The following is an 11,673-nucleotide window of genomic DNA, read 5'->3' as shown; positions in this document are numbered from 1 at the left end:
CGCCTGCCGGCCCCGACGCTGGAGAAGTACGTGCTGACGGTGGTGCTGGACACCATCAACGCCTTCTTCAGCTCCCCCTTCTCGGAGAACAGCACCTCGCTGCAGGTAATGGGGCGCTGCATGGACAGACCACGGCTGGGAGAGGGAAGCAGCTCACAGAGCCTCCCAAAACAAGATCCGGGCACACCATACCCTGCTCCTCTCTCCTTCAGACCCACCAGACTATCGTGGTGCAGCTCCTGCAGTCCACCATGCGGCTGCTGGAGTGTCCCTGGCTGCAGCAGCAGCACAAGAGCTCAGTGGAGGCCTGCATCCGCACGCTGGCCATGGTCGGTAAGGACCCGCACCGGGGCCGTGCTCTGCTCCCCACAACCAGGAGGATGCAGCCACCCTTGGCTGCTCTGCTCCAGCAGCAAGCAGGAGCCATTGTCCCTACACAGGTCCTGGCAGGGCAAACCCAGCGAGAGGCTGGGAATGGGGTGGTTTGGCTCAGGGATGTGCTTTTTTCCGAGCTGCGTCTGCAGGTGTGACCAGGGTGGCGTGGGGATAACCCAAGCCTGGGCTTGGTCGGGACATCCCTGGTGTGTCCCTGTGGGTGAAGGGCCTGGAAACAAAGCCAGTGTTTGTAGTGGTTTTCCCTGGCCAGGACATTGCCCTCAGCCTTGCCTGTGGCTGCCTGAGTCAGGGCGAGGGTTGTGAGCGCTGAGTCACCCGTGGAAAGGATTGCTCGGTGCTTAGACACATTGGGTGGGGATTTCCCTTTGGAATTTGAGGCAGGGCGCTTACAACATCTCCACGCTGGGCTTTCCCAACCGAAAACTGGCAGTGGTGCCTCTTTGTATCCTACACTGGGCTGAGAGGGGCTGTGGGCAACGTTGTGCTGCAGTGGAGATGGATGGATGGATGGGATGGGCAGATGGATGGAGATACTCCACCCCTCACTACCCTGGAGCACTTCTGTATTTACCCCAAATTGTCTCAGCTGCAAATGAGGAGCTGGAGAAGCAGTGCCCAGCCTGAGGCAGTGGGGTAGGACCCAGCTGATGGGGTGGGCTGGGTCGGGGCTGACCCCAACCCCGGCTCCATCTCCCACAGCCAAGAGCCGCTCCATCGCCCTGCCCATGGACCTGGACGCCCACGTCAGCTCCCTGCTCAACAGCAGCTCCACCACCACCGTGCAGAGGAACACGTCCAACTACAAGGCAGCCACACGGACCTTCCCCCGCGTCTCCACCACCCCCAACCAGTGGGACTACAAGAACATCATCGAGAAGCTGCAGGTACGGAGCAGGGATGGACCCTCTCCCGTGCTCGTGCCTCCTGGGTGTGCATTGGTGCTAAAGGTGTGTGCTGTGACTTGCAGGACATCATCAATGCCCTGGAGGATCGCTTGAAGCCGCTGGTGGAGGCCGAGCTGTCTGTGCTGGTGGACGTCCTGCACCGGCCGGAGCTGCTCTTCATGGAGGGGACGGAGGCGTTTCAGCGCTGTGAGAGCGGAGGATTCCTGTCCAAGTGAGGATGCTTTGCAATCTGGTTGCTGGGAAGGGCTGGTGACCTTCATCCTTTGTGGGCTGTGCATCCTGGTGTGCACCTGCAGAGCAGAGGGGGCGGTGGGGCCCGTTGGGGACCCCCTCGTCCCTCGTGGCTGCGTGACGGTGGCTCTGCTGTGCCAGGCTGGTGCAGCACACCAAGGACCTGATGGAGACGGAGGAGAAGTTGTGCATCAAGGTGCTGAGGACGCTGCAGCAGATGCTGGTGAAGAGGAACAAGTACGGCGAGAGGGTGAGCGCCACGGCACATCCTCAGCCCCGCTCTTCGTGCGGCCCCTGGCAGTGCCCTCGTCCCGCTCCGGCGCCAGCCCTGGCCTTGGGACATTCGTGACGTTTATTTGCCTTGCCAGGGCAACCTGCTGCGGAAAATGCTGCTGAACAATTACCTGCAGAACAAGAAGTCCAGCTCCAAGGGAGAAATGGTGGATGCTGCTGGGGGAGGTGAGTGGTCCTGCTCCTTCCCATGTCTCTGTGCTGCTCATACACACCTCAAATTGGGACCAGGGCTGTAGCTGGTCACCGTACCCCCACCTCCATGGGAATAAAGGATTTGGGGAGGTGAAGGGATGGGACTGAGATTGATTGCAGTGATTTAGCCATGCTACCAACCCAGCGTCACATCCGTCCGTGTCCTCTTGTGCAGGCCAGGACCAGGACTGGTCCGCGATCGCTGCTGTCCAGTGCCGCCTGGACCGAGAAGGGGCCACCAAGTTGGTGGCTGACCTCATCATGAACACCAAGAACGAGAAGATCTTCCAGGAGAGCATCCTGCTGGCCATCCACCTGCTGGACGGGGGCAACACCGAGATCCAGGTGGATAGGGCGGCCACGGTTTGATGGGTGCGACGTAGCAGTCCCAGCTCTTGGATGATGTGGGTGCAGGGCAGTCCCCAGTCCTGGGCTGGCTTCTTTGCCAAAATACCATCTGGTGGGATGTGTTGGGTGGCCGTGTGGAGGAGAAACTGCAGAAATCTGCCTGGTTTTGGGATTTCCAGCTCGGCGGCTGGGTGCTGAGCAGGGGGCAGGTTGCTGCAGGCTGTTTGTGGAGCAATGCTGATGCCCTCTGCCGGGTGTTGCTAAAATGGCTCAGGGCTGCAGCTCTTGGGTGATAACTCTTGGGTTTTCTTGACTCCTTTAGCACAGGGAAGCCTAAAAATTGTCTGTGCAAAAACCAATAGAGAGCCAGGCCTGGAACTGCTGCAATTGCTCTGTCCCAACCCTGTTAGGGTAAAGGATTGCACAGTGACAGGGGATGATCCACCCCATAAATCCAAGAGGACTGCGATGTCCAGGGCTGTTGCATGGAAATAAACCAGGTTATCTCAGATGAAGTCTTGGGTGCTGGAGGCCACCAAAGCAGAGGAGCAGGCAGGGACTGTTAGCACCCCATGATGGATTCTCAAAGGGCTGTCCTCCTCTTCCTCCCAGAAATCCTTTTACAACCTCATGACGAGCGACAAGAAGTCCGAGAAGTTCTTCAAGGTTCTGCACGACCGGATGAAGAAGGCGCAGCAGGAGACCAAGCCCACGGTGTCGGTGAACATGAGCGACATTGGGAACAAACCACGCGAGGACAAGGACGAGCCCGACCCCGGCACCAAAGGTACGGGGCTGTGTCCCTTTGGTAGAGCCAGCATCTGCCTCGTTAGATAGCCCCGTGCTAACGAGCTTGGGTTGCCTTGTAGGACGAGGAGACACCTTCCTGATGCCTGGCACCCCGTCCCGCTACCCGCTGGCCATAGGTTTTCAAAAGGGCCACGACGCCGGGGAGCAGGGTCAGAACAACGAGATGGGGGTGACGGTGCTGATCATGAAGCCCATCCTGCGCTTCCTGCAGCTGCTCTGCGAGAACCACAACCGGGACCTGCAGGTTGGCCATGGGGACTGCCAGGGATGGGGACCAGGGATGTGGGAAGGGTGGGTTTGGCCCTAATTGGGGCCATAAGGGCATTGCACCACCCGCTTTGTGCCTCAGTTTCCCCATCTTTAAACGCATTGTCCCTTATGGATAATTTTGGCATTGTGGAAGGAGCTGTTGGTGGCACGACTGGGAGTGAGTGTGGTGTTTTGAGGTCTGTATGTTACAGGTGTGGTCCCAGCCCAATTCTCCACCAAAATGCAGCTGGAGGGGGTGTTGGGAGGGGGATCAGGACTGCTCCCCCATCACAGTGATGCCGTTCAGCCCCGTAACTGCAGTCTTTGCTCCCCAGAACTTCCTCCGCTGCCAGAACAACAAAACCAACTACAACCTGGTGTGCGAGACGCTGCAGTTCCTGGACATCATGTGCGGCAGCACCACGGGGGGGCTGGGGCTGCTGGGCCTCTACATCAACGAGTACAACGTGGCCCTCATCACCCAGACCCTGGAGACCCTCACCGAGTACTGCCAGGGGCCCTGCCACGAGAACCAGGTCTGTGGGTCAGTCCTGATGTGTTTGTGGCATTTCAGTGCTTATCGAGGACACCCAAGGGAGGATCTGGGGGAAGGATGCATGGGGAAGCAGCAGGGATCAGGTCAGCTTTTGGTTTTGGGGTGTGAATGGGAGCAGAATAGGGAGCAGAGGAACACTGCATGAGTTGTGAGCTACTCCTTGGCTAGGTGCAAACGGGGGTTAAATAATACAGAGCTGCAACTGGTGCCCTTTCAAGGGGAGAGGAGACTTTTGGGGCTCTGGGGCTGTCAGGTTGCAGCACTGTAGAGCCCTGGGTCATGTTGGAGGGTGAAGCTGGGAGGCCTGGCAGCATCTGCGGGCTCTAACGCCTTGCATTGCTCCCCCAGAGCTGCATCGTGACCCACGAGTCCAACGGGATCGACATCATCACCGCCCTCATCCTCAACGACATCAGCCCCCTCTGCAAGTACCGCATGGACCTGGTCCTGCAGCTGAAGGTGGGCAGATGGGATGGGATGGGATGGGGAGCATCACTGAGGGGCATCACTGGCATGGCCAGGGGGTGGGCTGGGGGGTGAGGTGGCTGCTGTAGTGGGGACCATGCATGGATCAGGTCACTGGGTTTGGTGGGACAGGGCTGTGCATCTCCCCAGCGTGGAGGAGTTAGAGCTGACCAGGGCACACAGGGGGTTTCTGCCTGCTCCAAAGCCCTGGGCAGCAGCAGCAGGGCACAGCTCCCCTCAGCACGGGCTTCTCCTCGCCAGGACAACGCCTCCAAGCTCCTCTTGGCCCTGATGGAGAGCAGACACGACAGCGAGAACGCCGAGCGGATCCTCATCAGCCTGCGCCCGCAGGAACTGGTAAGGGCTGACAGTGAAACCTCCCCAGACCTCTTCTACCTGTGGGTCCTGGTGCAATTCCTGGCGTTCAGTGCAATAATCCCATCTGCCGTGTTCCTGCCCACCACCTCCTGCAGGAACATCCTTGCCTCATGGTTTTCCCAAAGCCATTCATGGCCAAGGCAAAGCGATGGGGAGAAGCTGACTGTGTCTCTGCTGCCTTCCAGGTCGATGTGATTAAGAAGGCCTATCTGCAGGAGGAGGAGTGTGAAAACGCCGAGGTTTCCCCCCGGGAAGTTGGCCACAACATTTATATACTGGCGCTGCAGGTACCGAGCTGTGGCAGCAGGGTCCCCGTGCTGTGCTGGGCTCCCACTTGCTGATGTGAACCTTTTCCTTTATATTCATTTACATTTCCTGCAGTCACAGCTGGGAAATGTGGTTTGGGGCTCCCTTTTTTGAGAGAAGCCAGCCCCAAACTTGCCAGACTCCCCACTTCTGTGCCCACCACGTCCCACACCCCCATGTCCCCCATGTCCCATCCTCACCAGTGTCTTCTCACCGGCTCTCGCCGTCCCTCTTCCAGCTCTCCCGCCACAACAAGTTCCTGCAGCAGCTCCTGAAGCCGGTGAAGAGGATCCAGGAGGAGGAGGAGGAGGGCATCTCATCCATGGTACGGAGAGGCAGAGTCCCCCTGGCCCTGAGCAAGGAGCTGCTGCTGAGCTGTTATTTTTTTAAGATTTGATGGGTTTTGGTGTTCTCCAGAGAGGCTGAAGGAAGAAAGACTTATTCATCCCCTTGTAGCCAAAAATTATAAGTCCAAAGGCATCTGCACCAACCTGCAGAGCTGTATTTTTGGAGGTCCCCAAGGAAGGCTCAGCCATGGGGGACACCCAGCTCGCTGCAGGGACAGGCTGGTGGGGTCCTGCTGGTACCTGCTCTGTCCCCTTCCCTTCAGAAAAGGAAGGACCGAGTCCTTCGCTGTCATTTCTTGCCCGTGCACCTCAGATTCCAAACAAGATTCAGCAGTAATGTGATTTCCCTGGGGTTTTATGGGCATTGATTTGTAATTTGTGGATTAGCAGCGTTTGGATGTAATTATTGCAGGGAATCGAATGTCTGTCACCTCAGGGAGAGCTCGCTCCCCTTTAGGAAGCTTTAAGTCGTTTGCTTTTCACTGAAGCCTCATCAGCTGGGGTGGATTTTGGAGGAAGGCCGTTGTCAGAGCAGGTTCAGCCCTGGCTCCCCAGGCTGGGCCTGCTCTCATCCTCTCTCCATCTCCACATCCCAGCTCAGCCTGAACAACAAGCAGCTGACGCAGATGCTGAAGTCGACGGCTCCGGTCCAGGAAGAAGAGGAGGATCCGCTGGCGTATTATGAGAAACACACCTCCCAAATTGAGGTAAAGCCCTTTGGGTTCCCCGTCCGCACACGGTGAATCCCATGTGTGCTCCAGCTGCCTTGTGCCTGGTTATTTTGCACTGGGAGCCTTCCCATCCCTGTGCCCATAAGAAGCAATGGCTCTGGAAAGATCTGGTGGGGTTAACAGGCCCATGGGGAGCTGATTTGCCCCCCAAAACCCTTCCCTTTCCCCTATTCTGCAGCCCTATCCTTGCTGACATGGATCTCATGCAGATGGACCAGCAAGGGTTCAGCTCTCAGCTTTCCCCGGCACAGCCAGGGCTGCCTTTGCTGGGTGGATTTGTGGCGCTATCGGCGAGGACATGGGGATATTTGGGTCCTGATGGAGCGGGAGGGAGGAGGGGAAGGCACAGCTGGGTCTAGGAAAGAGGAAACCCGCCCCTGCACCCCGATTCCTGCAGATCGTGCGCCTGGACCGCAGCATGGAGCAGATCATCTTCCCCGTGCCCGGCATCTGCGAGTTCCTCACCAAGGAGACCAAATACCGGCTCTTCACCACCACGGAGCAGGACGAGCAAGGCAGCAAAGTCAGTGACTTCTTCGACCAGTCGTCCTTCCTGCACAACGAGATGGAGTGGCAGAAGAAGCTGCGCAGTAAGAGCAGGGCCAGACCTTCCCTTCGGGCTCGCCCCGGCCAGCACGGGCGCTCCCAGTAGCCCCAGTAACAAAACTGGGAGGCAGCCCTGTTTCAAAAGGGCTGCACACCCTGGAAATCGCATCCCTGAGCTCCTCACGCCCCTCGTTCTGTAGAGCACAACACACTGCAGTTTGCAGGGTTAATCAGGATCCCAGGGATGCATTTATTGTAGCGCAGTTCCTCCATAGGCTGAGATGCGGCTTGTAGCACATTCCCTGGCATTGCACCTGCAGGTGTTTTCCCCTGGAAAAGCCCCATCTCCATTTATTTTCGGTTGCCTTCGGTTGCCAGGATCTGGCAGCTACATATGGGAAATAAAACCCGTTTCTCTGCACCCTGCAGACCTGCTTAGGTGCTGTCGGGACGGAAATCCTGGCTTAAAAATAACAGGAGCTCGATAAAGAGCCTCTCTATAAATACTGCGATGTAGCTGAGGGGTGGTGTAGCGGCTCTGAAAACACTTGCAGATCCAGTCAAAACTTTTTTTAGGAAACAAGTTTCCAGTGTGGATGGGAAGTTGCTGGCTGGGTGCCCTCTGGGACCGAGCACCAGCGCCGCTGCAAACACAAAGGCGCTGTTGTTTGAAGGATGTGAGGGTGCAGGGGGTGGGCAGTGGGGGTGAGGAGGAGCATGGAGCCCATCTGACCCCAAGGGGCCGAGAAGCCAAGGAACATGAGCAGTAACATTTCACACTCGTGTTTCAGCAGATGAGGAGGGAGCTTTTGTTCGTGTTTTGAAGAAAGCGGGAGGCACAGGTCCCCCTGGGCTCGCTGGCTGTGCCCAGCCCAGCCCAGCCCATGGATGCCTGCGATGACGGAGCCTTCCCTCGGCGCGAGGTTGGCTGAGGTTTGGTGTCTGCCTCCTCTCCCCCCAGGCATGCCGCTGATGTACTGGTTCTCCCGCAGAATGACGCTGTGGGGAAGCATCTCCTTCAACCTGGCTGTCTTCATCAACATCATCATTGCTTTCTTCTACCCCTATGTTGAAGCCACTTCCATGGGTAAGTGCCCCAGCATCTGCTGCTGCTCGAGTGGAAGACAAAGGGACCCTTCACACGGAGGAATATTGGTCCCCTTGCCTCTACTTGCCCCATTCTCAGTCTCCCTTTGACTCCTAAAGCCCCAGGTCCTTTCTGCTGGCCAAAGGAAAGGGATCGAGTCAGGATTTCAGTTGCCAGCCCTCCCACTGCTTCCTTCATAGGGAAAAGTCTCTCCTCTCTGTTTGTAAAACAGGATGTGTGCCTGCTCTCAGGCAAAGCCTCCATCACTTGCAGTGCTTTTGAGATCTCGGATAAAAGACGTTAGAAAAATGTATCAGCAGAACCAGCTCAGTCAATACTCGTCCTCGCAGTCAAGCATTAATTTCTCTCTTTCTTCCCTCTGATAACCAGCACATTCATTTTTTTTTCTGGACAGTCCGGACAGCAGCAGCGTGTCCCATCAGCTGCATGCAATGAATCTCACGCTGTTTAATTGCTGTGGGTCCTCTCTTCCCAGGAGTGCTGGATTCCCCGCTGATCTCACTGCTCTTCTGGATTCTCATCTGCTTCTCCATCATGGCCTTGTTCACCAAGCGCTACGGCGTCAGGCCGCTCCTCGTGGCACTGATCCTGCGGTCCATCTATTACCTGGGCATCGGGCTCACTCTGAACATACTGGGAGCTCTCAATGTAAGTTCTCCATGCGCTAAAAACCAGCGTAGCAGCCCGTGACAGGCTGTTCTGCGTGCGTAAAGCGCAGCAAAGCCCACTCGGTCCTGTTTCTGCTTGTGGCCCAGTTGACCAACAAGATTGTGTTCGTGGTGAGCTTCGTGGGCAACCGCGGCACCTTCATCCGAGGCTACAAGGCCATGATCATGGACGTGGAGTTTCTTTACCACGTTGGCTACATCCTGACGAGCGTCCTGGGGCTCTTCGTGCACGAGCTCTTCTACAGCATCCTGGTACGGTCAAATTTGGGGTGTGGAGGTAGCCTGGCTGCCCCCGTGAAGACTCCTGTGACACTTCCCAGGGGCTGATTGATAACAGCAGCCAGAACAATTCACTGTGCTCTAATCTTGGCGTAGGCTGCTCTGTCTGCCTCCCGACAGCATCTATTACTGTCTCTCTCCTGGTCTTTCGCTATCTTTCTTTCTAATCTCTGCCGTGTACTTTATCTGGGTCAGCTGGGAGGCAACGTGAGTGGGTGAGGGCAGAGGCAGGGTGCATGTGTCCTATTCGCAGCTCTCCTGCTGTGCAGAAGTCGCTTCATTCTTCTCTGCTTTCCCCAGAGTAAGCTGGGCAACTTAAATGCTTTATGTGCAAGTTAGTCAAGGTCTGCCGAGCCAGCCAAGATCGCACGATAAAAGGGGATATAGGCCAGGCATTTTCAAGAAAAGCACCCCGCGGCATTTCTTTGCTCCTGGATCCTTTCAGCTGTTTGACTTGATCTACCGAGAGGAGACCTTGTTTAATGTCATCAAAAGCGTGACCCGGAACGGGCGCTCCATCCTGCTGACGGCCCTGCTGGCACTCATCCTCGTCTACCTCTTCTCCATCGTGGGCTTCCTCTTCCTGAAGGATGACTTCATCCTGGAGGTGGACCGGCTGCCGGACAGCAAAGCCCAAGGTTGGTCAGCCCCTGCCCTCCTTGGGTCCCCTCCTGCAGTGGGACCTTTGCGCGAGATCCCCACGCGTGTGTCTCTGCGTGCACGCCTGTGTCATGGGTTTTACACAGGGTTTTTTGGCGCAGGGAGCTGGTAGCCCTGGTTTTGGGGCTGGCTGAGAAGACCTGCGCCGACTTAGGGGCCTTGTGCCGCGGAGCACAGGGTTGTGGGGATGGGGTGGTTGTGGTGGACAGCTACAAATGATGCTTAGCGCTGTGGAGGTCTTATTGAACCTTGAGCAAAAGATTTAAAGCCCAGAAAAGGCCAGGAGAATGTGGAGCAGCTCTTGTTTCAAGAGACGGTTGAAAAGCCCCCATGGCAGCAGGGAAGAGCTTTGTTGAGGGAAGCTGATGCTCTGACACGGCTGCGGTCTCTTTGACTTGCAGATGACCCCTTGGGGATGCAGAGGAACATGGAGACCTTCATGGAGTCGTGCAGCGGTGACAAAATCAGCTGCTCTGCTGTGCCCACTGCCTTGGAAGGTGAGCGAGCCCATCAGAAAGGTCAGCTCCGTTCGTGGCTGCCTGGTTTGCCAGCGAGCTCAGGAGCATCCCAGCTTGTCAAAGGTGGAACCAAACAGCCCCCTTTCTGGCACACAGTAGGCAAGAGGCCTGTGAATTTTGCACTGACCCTGGCATTAAATAAAACATTAGATTCAGTTTAGTCATGAAGGAAGTGGGAGCTTCAGGAGCACTCAGCCAAACACCTCCACAGCCAGGAGGGAGCTGGAGGAGCTTTAGGGACGTTGCTGCTTGGAAGATCCACATCTGCTCCCGGGAGTTTTGGCACTGCAGCAAGAGTCATCCCCGCAGCTCTGGATGCTTTGTAATGCTCTGGGTTTTTGCCTTTCCTTCCCGCTCCAGAAGCAGCCACTGACCCCTGGGAACGCGCCTGCGACACGCTGCTCATGTGCATCGTCACCGTCCTGAACCACGGCCTGAGGAACGGAGGGGGCGTGGGGGACATCCTGCGGAAGCCATCCAAGGACGTGAGTTTGGGCGGCACGAGGGACCCCTTTCTCTGCTAAATCCTGCTGCCTTCAGTGCTGGGCAGCTGCCCTCCCTCCCTGGAGACTGCACCACTGTCCCCCAGTGCCCCTTCCTCCTCTCACCCTTTATTCCTCCTCACCTGATACCTTCAGCCCATGTAAGGTGTAAGTGGCTCGAGGAACGGTGTGAGAGACTCACATTTATCCCTTTCTCCATTACAGGAGTCCTTGTTTCCTGCTCGGGTTGTCTATGACCTCCTCTTCTTCTTCATTGTCATCATTATCGTCCTTAACCTCATCTTTGGGGTCATTATTGACACCTTTGCTGATCTGAGAAGCGAGAAGCAGAAGAAGGAGGAGATCCTGAAGACGACCTGTTTCATATGCGGTGAGCGCTGGGACCCCGGTGGGTGGGAATCGCCGCAAATCTCTTCCTCTCCTCTAAGGTTTCATTTGGTTCGCATCAAAGCTTTGAAAACCTGGTCACTGCAGCGCGAGGAGGCTTAAACAAGGACACAAACTGAGGGGAAATGATGGGTGGTTTTCCCTCGCCTTCTGTTAATGAGGTGTTGAACTGAACATTGTGGAGTCCTTGCTGCTGCACATCTATCGCTGCTGAGAACGTCTCTTAGCCAGTGGATTAAAAAAGCACCGTATTACTGAGGAAATAAAGTACAGAAAATGTTCTGGAGTGCTTTCAGTCATCAGAAAGCATCCAAAAAAAGGGAAAAACCCAGAGAGCCTAGCTGCTTTTTTCTTCAAAGATCCACTGTGTGCACTTTATGCTTGTAGATACCTAGGCAGGAAGCAGAGCTAGCAGCACTTAAAATAGAAGCCTCCTGAATAGACAACTGGGTTATTTTCCCCCTGTTTTGGATGCTTGTTGTGTGCTAAATGCCAACTAATTATTAAAAGCGCTTCTTGAAAGTCACACCTGGGAGAGGCTGCAGTTAGCTGTACCTCCTCACATTGGTTTGCCTGCTCACTTCCCTCCTCCTCCCCTCCCCATCTCCTCCCTCCCCGTTCCCAGGACTCGAAAGGGACAAGTTCGACAACAAGACGGTGTCCTTCGAGGAGCACATTAAATACGAGCACAACATGTGGAACTACTTGTACTTCATAGTGCTGGTGCGAGTGAAGAACAAGACGGACTACACGGGGCCGGAGAGTTACGTGGCGCAGATGATCAAGGTTGGTGTCC

At 56.2% G+C, this 11,673-nt stretch overlaps 1 protein-coding gene across 1 annotated transcript in view; it reads left to right on the top strand.

The window, feature by feature from the left end:
- The window catches only part of ITPR3 (inositol 1,4,5-trisphosphate receptor, type 3), a gene marked incomplete at both ends in the record, with an annotated part of 30,492 nt that extends 18,829 nt beyond the window's left edge, over positions 1 to 11,663 (top strand). The window contains 24 exons of the mRNA XM_010179968.1: positions 1 to 105; positions 213 to 333; positions 1,096 to 1,280; positions 1,364 to 1,512; positions 1,674 to 1,782; positions 1,901 to 1,991; positions 2,194 to 2,363; positions 2,979 to 3,153; positions 3,236 to 3,420; positions 3,761 to 3,961; positions 4,330 to 4,440; positions 4,708 to 4,803; positions 5,010 to 5,111; positions 5,369 to 5,455; positions 6,074 to 6,184; positions 6,606 to 6,798; positions 7,716 to 7,841; positions 8,338 to 8,510; positions 8,618 to 8,782; positions 9,255 to 9,447; positions 9,871 to 9,966; positions 10,348 to 10,472; positions 10,695 to 10,860; positions 11,503 to 11,663. The exon at positions 1 to 105 is cut by the window's left edge and continues 51 nt beyond it. Coding sequence (XP_010178270.1) covers positions 1 to 105; positions 213 to 333; positions 1,096 to 1,280; positions 1,364 to 1,512; positions 1,674 to 1,782; positions 1,901 to 1,991; positions 2,194 to 2,363; positions 2,979 to 3,153; positions 3,236 to 3,420; positions 3,761 to 3,961; positions 4,330 to 4,440; positions 4,708 to 4,803; positions 5,010 to 5,111; positions 5,369 to 5,455; positions 6,074 to 6,184; positions 6,606 to 6,798; positions 7,716 to 7,841; positions 8,338 to 8,510; positions 8,618 to 8,782; positions 9,255 to 9,447; positions 9,871 to 9,966; positions 10,348 to 10,472; positions 10,695 to 10,860; positions 11,503 to 11,663 — 3,396 coding nt within the window. The remainder of the gene's footprint in view (positions 106 to 212; positions 334 to 1,095; positions 1,281 to 1,363; positions 1,513 to 1,673; positions 1,783 to 1,900; positions 1,992 to 2,193; positions 2,364 to 2,978; positions 3,154 to 3,235; positions 3,421 to 3,760; positions 3,962 to 4,329; positions 4,441 to 4,707; positions 4,804 to 5,009; positions 5,112 to 5,368; positions 5,456 to 6,073; positions 6,185 to 6,605; positions 6,799 to 7,715; positions 7,842 to 8,337; positions 8,511 to 8,617; positions 8,783 to 9,254; positions 9,448 to 9,870; positions 9,967 to 10,347; positions 10,473 to 10,694; positions 10,861 to 11,502) is intronic.
- Between the last annotated feature and the right edge of the window lie 10 nt (positions 11,664 to 11,673).

The sequence above is a fragment of the Mesitornis unicolor genome, unplaced genomic scaffold, assembly GCF_000695765.1.
Source record: "Mesitornis unicolor isolate BGI_N332 unplaced genomic scaffold, ASM69576v1 scaffold11132, whole genome shotgun sequence".
Taxonomy (NCBI): Eukaryota; Metazoa; Chordata; class Aves; order Mesitornithiformes; family Mesitornithidae; genus Mesitornis; species Mesitornis unicolor.
The sequence above is the reverse complement of the archived record's forward strand: the minus strand, read 5'-3'. Positions and strand labels throughout refer to the sequence as shown.